Source organism: Magnolia sinica, chromosome 7 (assembly GCF_029962835.1).
Source record: "Magnolia sinica isolate HGM2019 chromosome 7, MsV1, whole genome shotgun sequence".
Lineage (NCBI taxonomy): Eukaryota > Viridiplantae > Streptophyta > Magnoliopsida > Magnoliales > Magnoliaceae > Magnolia > Magnolia sinica.
Genome location: NC_080579.1, coordinates 4,588,493 through 4,599,588, shown reverse-complemented (window position 1 = coordinate 4,599,588; position 11,096 = coordinate 4,588,493). Strand labels below are relative to the sequence as shown.

The window sequence follows — 11,096 nt, the reverse complement described above, 5'->3', positions numbered from 1 at the left end:
AAGATTGAGGCATTGGCGAATCAGATCTGATGCCTCTTCGCGTGCAACAGGTAAAATAATCAAGTTCTATGTGGCCCACCAGTTGTAAATGTAAAATCGACTCCATCCATCAGGTTATATCCTTGATTCTATGCCCAAAATATCATACAGATCCATAAGTGGGCCACACCACAGGGAACAAGTGGGATGGGATGCTAACTATCGGTTTGTCTGTGGAGCCCACATGTTTGTTTTTTTAATCAAACCAGGTCATCAGGTGTAAATCACCAGGATGAAGTGATGAGACAAGATCAGCCGGACCCGAAACTCAGCCAGGCCATAATGCATATCTATGTGGTCTTGGGTACAATTTTACAAGTTTCCAATCCCATACGAATTATTTTATCGGGCTGATCTCTTTATGTCAAGGTGACATTAGGTTACCGATTGTCTTTCCAGTGTCTCGAGGCTGGGATGCACGTACCTAGGTATCAAATGGAGTTGGATTTAGGCTTTGGTTGTCTCTGTATGGTAGTTCGGCCTGGTTTTTTGTGGAGCCCACCCGAATGGATGTACATGTTTTTTCTGTTATCAACAAAGGTACAGGTGATATGCTCCCACCTTTCTCATGAACATCATGGTGGACCCCACCTACTATCCCCTACCATCTATTCCCTCAAAAGGATTTCGTACAAGTAAACTCTTTGGGCCCACTGATGTTTGTGTCTTATCCAATCCATCCGTTCCACGAGCACATTTTAAAATAATAACAAGGTGATCTATGAAATTGAACCATATCCAAAGCTCGAGTGGACCATCTTAAAGTTTGAAAATTACTTCTGGGACAGCAACAGTTACACCTTTAATTAATCGAGAAACAAAGTTATCTTCACTCAGTCTACCACTTGAGCTAAGAATCGCTTTGTAGGTTTCACCACGGAACAATTTACGGTCCCTAATGTGGGGCCTACCTTGATGTATGTATTATGTATTCACGTAGTCCATTCACTTTTCCAGATCATTTTAGGGCATTATTCCAAAAAATGAAGCCGATCCAATTATCATGTATACCATACTACAGGAAACAATGGTAATTGCTATTAATGGCTACAAAAGTTTTGGATGCAGCTAGTTTTTGTTTTTTCCCTTCATCCCGTCTTATTTAATCTTATCAATAGATTGGATGGCAGATAAATAATATGGAAATATTAAGGTGTGCCCTAGGAAGTTTTTAATGGTAGGGCATTCAATCACCAGTCACCACTATTTCCTATGGTATGGTTCACTTGGTAATTGGATTTGCTTCATTTTTGAAAAAATAACTTAAAATAATCTTAGAAAATGGATGGACGGTGTAGATACAGATACATAAATCAGGTTGGGCCCACGACGGTCTCACCTAATTCGCTCCAGTCAAGTTTCGTCTCACATAACTTACTAAGTACGCAATCTGCTTTTCACGTGGATGTCTGGATGATGTAAACGGATTGGCTATTGTACCTGCCTGGCTAGTGGTAGGTGCTTTGTGGGCCCACTATGATGTATGTGTTTCATCCATGCCGTCCACCCATTCTTTCATATCATTTTATGGTGTGTGACCAAAAATGAGGTTGATCCAAATCTCAAGTGGACCGCGCAAAGTGTTGATTGAACGGTCACCATTAAAAGTTTCTTGGGGGGCATAAAAGTTCTAGATCAAGCTGATATATTTTTTCCCTTCATCCAAGTATTCATGACATAATCAACAGGTTAGATGTCAAATATCCATTACAGTGGGCCCTAGGAGATTTTTAATGGTGGACATTCAATCACTACTGTTTCCCATGGTGTGGTCCAACTGAGATTTATATATAGCTCATTTTTGGGCTCAGGGTCTAAAATTATCTTTCAAAATGGATGGACGGCGTGGATAAAACATATACATCTTGGTGGGGTCCGCATAGCACCGACTATTAGCCACATGACTGGTGGCAGCGTCACTAGCCAAACCGCATCCGTGGATGAGGGAGCGGATTTGGTGCGCCGGCCTCACCCAACACGGTGCAGATGTAGAGACCATATATCAATTGATATATGTATTGTAAATCCACACCGTCCATGTATTTTTTCAGATATTTATAGTTCATGAGCCCAAAAATGAAATAGTTTCAAATCTCAGATGTATCACACGGTAGGAAAAAGTGCTGATTGACCATTAAAAACTTTTTATGGGCCACAAGTTTTGAACCAAGCTGATATTTGTTTTTTTGTACTTCTTCGAGGTCTTTGTGACCAAAATCTGGATGAAAAATAATATTAAGGTGGGCCTTAGTTAGTTTCTAATGGTGATCGTTCAATCACCAGTTTCATATATGTGGTCCATATATTCGTACCTGCTTCATTTTTTTGGAATCATTCCCCAAAACGAGCTAAAAAAACGAATGGAAGGCACGGATATACAATACATACATCAAGGTTAGCCCCACTGTTAGGGCCACACCTAATCAGCTCCCTGTTGATGAATACCACAGCATACCGAACAAGGAGAACGCCCAATGAACGTTCACAAACGTGAAATGCGTCCGAGGGACGCGGATTTCCTGTGAAAGCCTTCAGCAGGAAGTTCATGAGCAAGGATGTTATGTGGGGCCCACCGCCATGTTTGTAGTAAATCTAACCTATTCATCCGTTTGGTGAGCTCATTTTAGGAATTCGAGAGAAAATGAGGTTGGTCCAAAACTCAAGTGGGCCAGGGCCACACAAGAAAGAAAATTGGGGAAATAAATACTTACAGTTGAAAGGTCTGAAATCCACTCTACATTATTTTCTCCAACCCGATTATGTGAATCGAAAAATGAGGCACATCAAAAAGCCAGGTAGACCACACAACAAAGAAACAGCAGGTATTAAATACTCCTAAGGTCCCGGGAATCTTAAATGAGGCTGATATGTGTCCCTTCATTCAGGTAGGGCTGTACAACGAGCCGAGTCAAGTCGAGATGGGTCAAGCTTAGCTTGGCTTGTCCCGTGCTCTCCTCAAGTTCGAGCTCAAGCTCATCCTCAAGCTTCTTGTTTGCTAAATTTTTCAAGTCAAGCTTACCTTGAGTTGAGTCGAGTCTGCTCCCAACCCGACCCAACCCACCCCTAACTCAACCCAGCAACCCGACTCAACTAACCCAACCCCAAATCAAATATTCAATTAATAATGTGTGTATGTGTGTAAGTGAGCCATAGAGGGTACCTTGTTGTTTGTGCCATGAGAGAGAGAGAGAGAGAGAGAGAGAGAGGGTGAGTGCAAGCCGTATGGCTGTGATAAGTCAGGCAAAAGCTTACTCAAGCTCGGGCGAGTGGCCGAGAGAGAGGATGAGAGATGAGTTCAAGCACGGCGAGTTAGGTAAGGAAAAGGATAAGAAATAGACAGACAAATATGATGTGGTTTAAGTTTTAATTTTTTAAATTTTTAAATATAATAATATAATATAAAATATATTCGAGTCAAGCCAAGCCAGGTTCGAGTCGAGTCAAGCTCTACTATGTTCGAACTTGATTTGTTTTCAAAACGAGTTAGGTCATATGAAGCTTAACTCGCCTCGAGTTATCGTTTAAGTCAAGTCAAGCTAGCTTAGCTCGTGTACAGCCCTACATTCAGGTGGAAATCAGTTAAATGGTATATAAACATCACATGCAAGAGCCCAAATAACAGTTTAATGATAGACGTCCGGCTTTCAAACCCGAGCCTTAGGTCTGCCTCATTTTTGTGACAACAATTTAACATTGACAAAAGAAATAGCCGTATAGAGTGAATGTCAAACTGACATTGTAGCTTACATTGTAACTAGATAGGCTCTGTACAGCGTTTAGCTGGAGGCTTCGTTCGTGTAGCTCGAGGCTTGGTTCAGGTGGGCCTCATCGTCAACCAGAATTTAGAGTGGGATTTTGACTAGAATGACCTTGTGGTATTTCCACACGCATTAAAAAAAGCAATCTTTCCAAATATATCCTATCTTTGGCCCTCCTCATGCTTTTTCAAATTTTAAAAGGAACGAAATTGCAGGGCTGTGCAAGTGGATTATACATAGTGGGTAAACTCCGTGGGGCCCAATATGATGTTTGTGAGAAATCTATCCCATCCACATGTCTTGCCAAAATCATTTTATGAAATGAGCCCAAAAACGATGGAGATCCAAACCTTAAGTGAGCTACACAACAGGAAATAATGGATATTGTACACCCACGGTTGAAACATTTGTGGGGTTGCAGAAGCTTTGGATAATCTAATATTTTTGTTCTTTCAGTTCATCCCAGTGGTAATGATCTTATGAATATTTGAATCACTTTTATAAACAATTTGGATTGGATATAAACATCATGGTAGAACCCAGAAAGGTTTGAACGGTAGGCAATCCCTTATTCACTGTTTCCAGTTGTATGGCTCACTTGAGTTTCGGATCTACCAGATTTTTTTGTCTCATGTCTTAACATGGTATGAAAAAATGGATGGGCGGAATAGATTTCTCACAAACATCACCATGTGTCTAACATAGCTTTCGATGGCAGGAACTTCGTATGAAAGGCATTCATTGGAAATTTGCTCCTGTGGACCCCACAATGTAAAATGATCAATTTAGTCTAGATCTGTCAAACTTTAGCACTAAGGAGAATACCATCAATGTGGAATAGAAGGACTAAGCAGTGAAAGTGCCATTATTCTGTGACCACCTCAAAAGTGCCTTTAGTGCACTGCTAGTTGATTCAGTTTCTGGTAATGTTTTATGGTTCCTTTCAGCTTGTTATAGACTTGTAGGGTAAAATGGGTTGTAGTCGTTTTGGGATTTTTTTATTTTTTTTTTTCCCTAAAATGGAAGATGGGAGATGATGATGTAAAATGAAAGATGGGATGAAATGAGTTGTAGTTATTTCTATTTGTGCGGTGAATGCACTTTCAAAATGTTAAAAGTCCCTTGATATACATTGACACACCGTCCTCTAATGGCTCGAGCTTTTAGAGAAATTGGCCGTTTGACATGGTATTAGAGCAAAGGTCTTGTGTTCGAATCCTGTAAGTCCCTAAAATATTCTTCCGCGGGGGGGATTACAAATGGGTGAATAAGATCATGTGGAACAAATAAAAGGCAATCAATATTTAATTCCCATCATGGATTGATTGACATGTATTGAAAGTAAATCTTTGAAAAAAAAAAAAACTTAAAAAGAACAAAAGAAAATACTAAAAAAAGTACACCAATTAAACATATAAGCAATACAATTCCTCGAAACAAAAGCAAAATCAAAGTTGTCGCTGATTTCCTCTCCACTTGCACTTATTGAGGCGGATCATTCAAGTAAAAATTTTGATACAAGGGATGTGGGCAATGTTATCCCAATCTTCTCCTCCATCTCGGCAGCGATCTACTAACAGTGGACAGCATGTGATCTTCAATTCTCGAAGCATGGTGAGGTGTGGCAACTCCTCTGGGAGAGACCCCAACATTGGACACCTATAGATTTCACGAGTTTGGAGGGCTTTGAGTTGTCCCAACCAACCGCAAGGGAACGATGTCAGCTCAGGACTGTACCATATCACCAAATGATTGAGGTTGGGGAGGACAGGTAAGGGCCCTTCCAACGACATCCCATCATTAGTTATGTTTAAAGCCAGCTTCCGAAGGAGCGGTGGAAGGTTGTAGGGCAATGCCTTTAGCTTTGGGCAATCACGTATTTCTAATTGGAGGAGAGATGGCATAACCTCTCCATCTCCACCTCTCAGTTCCCACTCCTCCTAGTTTGGCATATGGAAGATGATGAGGATCTCCAGCTTTGGGAATGAGACATCAAGTCCACTCCCATTACAGTTATCAACCCCACTAAACTCATCACCCATGTATCTCACCTCTTCCATTCCCTCAATTATAAGGCATTTAAGGGATGGCAGTTTCCCAAGACCTGGCAGTTTTTTACACTTCGAACAATTCATGAGATTCACCTTGACTAGATTAGAGAACACGGGATCCTCTATCCAACTGGGAAGCTTGGAACCTTCATAATTCCATATTTCAAACTCTTTCAAGTTTGTGTTGGGCTGGAGGATTTCGAGCACATTCTCCCTCCTCTTCACCTCTTCATCCAACAGTCCACCACCTATCGAGTCGTAGTCCAAGATTAAAGCATGAACGTGCTGCTTCTTATACAGTTCTGCCTCCCGAGCTTCATCTGTACTCCTGACATTTTCCAAGCCGATAATTCGAAGTCTTCCTTGAAGATGATTGAGGTTTTTCAGTTCTCCGCATTTACATCCCTCATCGCCACCCCCCACAATGAAATCTGTTAACGTCCGAAGCTCAGTTAGTCTCCCTACACCCTGCCGTAAGAACTTCAACATGTGGGTGTCTTCTAATTCTAGATGTCTCATGAAAATCATTTTCCTCATCCCTCTAGGCAGTTTATATAGCCTAGCACAGGCATTGAGTCTCAGGGTCTGTAAATTTCTGCAATTACTAACCAACTCTGGCAACTCCTCTATGTGTGTGTAAGATAAATCAAGATATCTCAAGTGTTTCAACTGTTCTACTGATTGAGGCAATTTATTAAGGCGAGTTTGACTCAAGTCCAATGCCCTAAGGCATCTCAAATGATGAAAGAAATTGTATGGAACCCTGGTGATGCTTGAGTGGAGTAGGAACGTCCGCAGCTTGTGGGCCTTATGTAAGATGGAAGCCACTTCATCAGCTTCATCATGAACTTCATCGCTGAGAATTAAAAAGGAATGGCGAACATTGCTTAGGTTCAACGAGGCTTGCTTTCTGATCTCCACCATTGAACAGTCACTTCATGCAACAGATTGCGCAAGATCATGAACTAAATCATGCATCTTGCACCTGAATATGTTACCATCACTATCCATTTCTGCATCTTGGAGTAAGGAGAGCCTTAACAAATCATCAAAATACAGTTTGCTGATTTCCTCCATTTCTCCACTTCTCTCGGAGCGAATGAAACCTTGGGCCACCCATAACTTGACTGTCACATCCTTGTTGATCGACCAATCTTTTGGGAAAACAGAGCAATAGGTGAAGCACTGCTTTAGAGTAGGAGGCAAATCATGGTAGCTTAGTAATAAAGCTGGTAAAATGCCTCCCAAGACATTAGCTGAGTTCCATATCTGGCTACCCAAGACAAGTTCCCACTGGCCTCTTGTCCTTCTCAAGCACATGGCACTCCCCATTGTCTTTGCTGCGAGAGGCAGCCCTCCACACTTCTTTATGATATCCCTTCCAACCTCTTCCAACTCTGAACGCTCTTCTGCATGCCGATGCTAGAGCGCTCTACGGCTGAACAATAACCAGCAATCATCTTCAGATAAAACTGCTAGTTTGTACATGTGGGTGTTTCCCATCGCCAATGTAACCTTTTCACTGCGAGTGGTTATAATGATTCGACTCTGTAATGCACTGGCTTGGAAGGGAAGTCTCAGTTTGTCCCACTTCTCACTATCTTCACTCCAAATGTCGTCAAGCACTAGCAAGAACCGCTTTGCATGTACGATTTCACGAAGGTGATGTTGCAACTGGTCCAGGTCTAGTGGCAACTAGACCCAGTTGCAGATTCTATTATTGATTACGTAATCTTTTTCACATTAAAATCTTCCGAAACACACACCCACATTCTCATGTGGAAATGCCCCTTCACATCCTTATCATTGTAGATGAGCTGAGCAAGGGTGGTATTGCCCAAGCCCCCCATTCCAACAATAGAAATGACAACGGGCACCTCATTTACCTCTCCACTAGTCTCCCTCAGCAGCAAGTCTAGGACTTCATTTTTGTCATTTTCCCTACCTACAATTGACGGTTGGTCGAGTATGGAGCTTGTCTCTCGCTCTCTAATCTCACCCCATCTTACTTTACTATCTAGTCTCTCCCTCTCTCCACTCTCTACTCTAAGACCCAATTGACTCATCTCTTCAGCAATAGAAGATAATCCTTTCTGTGCCTCCTTTATCCTACTCCCAATTTTTTGACGTAACGCAATGTGATTGAAGCAAGTAATAGGCGAGAGGAAGCTTCTTAGGGCCTGTTTGGACACCACCAAATTAGTTACTTTTTTAGTTATGTTAAGTCATTAAGTTACTTTTTTCACTTAATTTAGTTTGGTAAACATGTTTGCAAAAGTAACTTAGTGATTAAAGCTACTTATCCCCAAAAGTTCTTTTAAGCCTTTTTAACCATATCAAAGGGCCCCACATGATGGGCAACCCACATTGAAGGTAGGGCGCAAATGATGGACAGTCCACATCAAAGGTGGGCCCCACATAATGGATGATCCACATCAAGGTGGGTCCCACATGATGGATGGTCCACATCAACAGTCGGCCCTACTGATGAGTGGCCCATATCCAAGCAGTCCCCACATGAAGGACGACCCACATCAGAGGTGGGGACCACATGATGATGGTCCACTTCAAAGGTGGGTCCACATGATGGGCAGTGGATATTGAAGTTGGGCCCCACATGATGGACAATAACATTGATGGTGGGCTCCATATGATGGATGACCAACATCACAGGTGGGCCTTACATAATGGATGGTGCACATTAAAGATTGGCCCCTAATGATGAATGGCCCACATCCTAGGTGGGACCCGCATGATGAATGGATCAAAGGTGGGGCCCACACAATGAACGATCCACATCAAAGGTTGGCCCACAGTGGATGTGAGGGAGACAAAACAAACTTGAAGGATAAATACTTAATGATGTTGGAAACCAAATATGTTTTTCTACTATTTGGCTGATAAGTTTGTTGTTTACCAAACATACTTATCTGCTAAATAAGTAGAAACCAAGATAAGCTACTTGTGGCATAAGTAGCTTATCTAAAGTAACTTGCGATCCAAACACCCCCTTTCCTTCTTCTTGTTGAAACAGGACCCATCACCTTCATCAGGTTCTTGTGATCTTAGAGCTTCCGTTGTCCACTCATCCAGTATGTCATCCACATCGTAGGCCACATCTTTGACCTTCTCCAACCAGATCTTCACAGCTCTCTGCATCACACGCTGAGACTCGGCATCTTCAAGCTCAGCTTGAATCAAGGTGAATGTACTAGAAAGCCTTTCGATCTCATTTGTGACACCCACTAACAAAGCAACCTCATCTTGGAGGATGGTGTTCAACTTCTCCACTGCCATCGAGACAAGTGAATCAACCATGTTTTCTGCTTATGGTAAGATGGGACAAAAAGAAGGAATTTGAGTTCAAAGAGGTGTAGAACTAGGAAATGGGAAGGGCTATGAAGATATGGAGTACAGAGAGAGAGAGAGAGAGAGAGAGAGAGATGCAAATGTTGTTTTGTAGTTGTTGGTACAACTGAATGCACAATTTATAGGAAGTATTTGATCAAATGTGTGTTGTTTCGTCTACTCTTTATTCAAAGTGGTTTAGAAATAGGAAATGAGAATGACTTTGAACAAAGAGAGGGAGAGAGAGAGAGAGAGAGAGAGAGAGAGAGAGAGAGATGCAAATGTTGTTTTGCAGTAGTTGGTACAACTCAATCCACATTTTATAGGAAGAGTGTGATCAACAGCTTGTTGTTTCCTCTACTCTTTATTCAAAGATTGATGCAAAACAAAACCTTCCCTCCAAATAAAGGAATCGAATGCCATGATATCGACTGAAGGATTGCATGTCCTTAGCTTTCACACGTGTGGCCAAATAAGGAATCAAATAATAAGAGAAGATGCCGCAAGTAATTCCTTTCAACCAGACAGCGAAAGATCCTTTTCCCCCAACAACAAGAAAATGTTTATATTGGATGGGAATCCCAACACGTATTTCAAATTTGATATTTGAAATTTTAGATCTTAAAATGCTAATGGACTCCCACCAACCATCCGTTAATCAATATGGGCCTAGAAAGAGCATGCTGACATGTGCATGAGCTACGTTTGGGAGCTATTTGAGATTGGAACTTGCATAGTGGGTGAACAGTAAAGAAGTTAGTTGTCTGATTGACCCATTTACTGACCTATCAAATGAACAGCTCTGATCTTGCCCACATGTGCAGCAATGACATGGAGACACCATGCTTGATTAGAGCCCATGAGAACTACAGTCATGTCTCATGGCCCCCTATTTGCTACTGAAAAGTGGGGCAAACAAAAAACTAGGTGGATCCTTTTTAGGTGGGTCCCATGTTTTTTTCCCAATATGGCAAAGGAGAGTAACATAGTTCTCGTGGGCAAACAATCTTCATCCATATAAAAAATGGACCATCTGATCATTTGAACAGGCATATTATTGGATTGGGTCACGTAAACTGATGGACAGTCTAGATGTCGATCAGTCCCCAAAACAAAAGCACAAGAAAAGCTGCTATCGATTTCCTCAGCTCCTCCTGTTCATCAGGCTCTGTTCCTAAACCAAGATTTGGGTGCTTCTGTTCTGCTCTGATGCCATGTTTTGTTCTTACTAGTTTCTTGTTGTCAGATGAGGTTGCCTGGATTGAGGTGGAGGTTTGGATGACTTGTTATGAGTTTCAATGTCTTGTTGGTTTCTCATCTGCCTGATGTGTTTGACAATGGATGAGCCATGGCCTCCCAAAAAAACACCATGATCAATTATTACCAACCCCTGATCGAAACCAACGGGTAGACAGGGAAAGAACTATGAAATGGTCCCCATCCAACTCAAGTATGACTAAAGATTGGACGACTAGCATCACCTAAATCTGAGAGACTTGTTCAAATCTAAAATAAGACCCTTTTGATCAATGGCTGGAGTAATTGACTCATGGGCCCCCCTTGAACAGAGGGCCACAGGATGCTTTGCTATGAGGTTAATGGTATCCAATATCCTTAAATGATATCAGAGAAATAAGATGCCCTCCAAAGTAAAGTAAAAAAAGATGCCTCAAGCAAGGAATTCCTTTAATAAAAGAAGACTGAGACATTGGAGAATCAGATCTGATGCCTCCTCGCGTGCAACGGGTAAAATACCACCAGTTGTATATGTAAAACCGAATCCATCCATCAGGTTATATCCTTGATTCTATGCCCAAAATATCATACAGATCCATAAGTGGGCCACACCACAGGGAACAATTGGGATGGGACGCAAACTATAGGTTTGTGTGTGGAGCCC

The 11,096-nt window shown here is 41.8% G+C and overlaps 2 protein-coding genes across 2 annotated transcripts; both read right to left on the bottom strand.

Annotated features, from left to right (window-relative positions):
* Positions 1 to 5,296: 5,296 nt before the first annotated feature.
* Positions 5,297 to 6,772, bottom strand: LOC131251906 (disease resistance protein RGA2-like). Its single transcript, XM_058252902.1, has 2 exons — positions 5,849 to 6,772; positions 5,297 to 5,737 (listed from the first exon to the last, which is right to left on the bottom strand). The coding sequence occupies exons 1-2, from the start codon at positions 6,770 to 6,772 to the stop codon at positions 5,297 to 5,299; spliced, it is 1,365 nt and encodes a 454-aa protein (XP_058108885.1).
* A 12-nt stretch (positions 6,773 to 6,784) lies between these two features.
* Positions 6,785 to 9,166, bottom strand: LOC131251905 (putative disease resistance protein RGA3). Its single transcript, XM_058252901.1, has 3 exons — positions 8,841 to 9,166; positions 7,615 to 7,957; positions 6,785 to 7,270 (listed from the first exon to the last, which is right to left on the bottom strand). The coding sequence occupies exons 1-3, from the start codon at positions 9,164 to 9,166 to the stop codon at positions 6,785 to 6,787; spliced, it is 1,155 nt and encodes a 384-aa protein (XP_058108884.1).
* Between the last annotated feature and the right edge of the window lie 1,930 nt (positions 9,167 to 11,096).

Coding starts and splice junctions, on each gene's coding strand:
- LOC131251906 (XM_058252902.1), bottom strand. CDS start 6,772: ATGGTGGAGATCAGAAAGCAAGCCTCGTTGAACCTAAGCAATGTTCGC. Junction 5,738..5,848: donor TAATTGAGGGAATGGAAGAG/GTGAGATACATG, acceptor ATGCCAAACTAG/GAGGAGTGGGAACTGAGAGG.
- LOC131251905 (XM_058252901.1), bottom strand. CDS start 9,166: ATGGTTGATTCACTTGTCTCGATGGCAGTGGAGAAGTTGAACACCATC. Junction 7,958..8,840: donor AGGGGGTGTTTGGATCGCAA/GTTACTTTAGAT, acceptor AATTGGGAGTAG/GATAAAGGAGGCACAGAAAG. Junction 7,271..7,614: donor ATTTCCACATGAGAATGTGG/GTGTGTGTTTCG, acceptor AGAGCGCTCTAG/CATCGGCATGCAGAAGAGCG.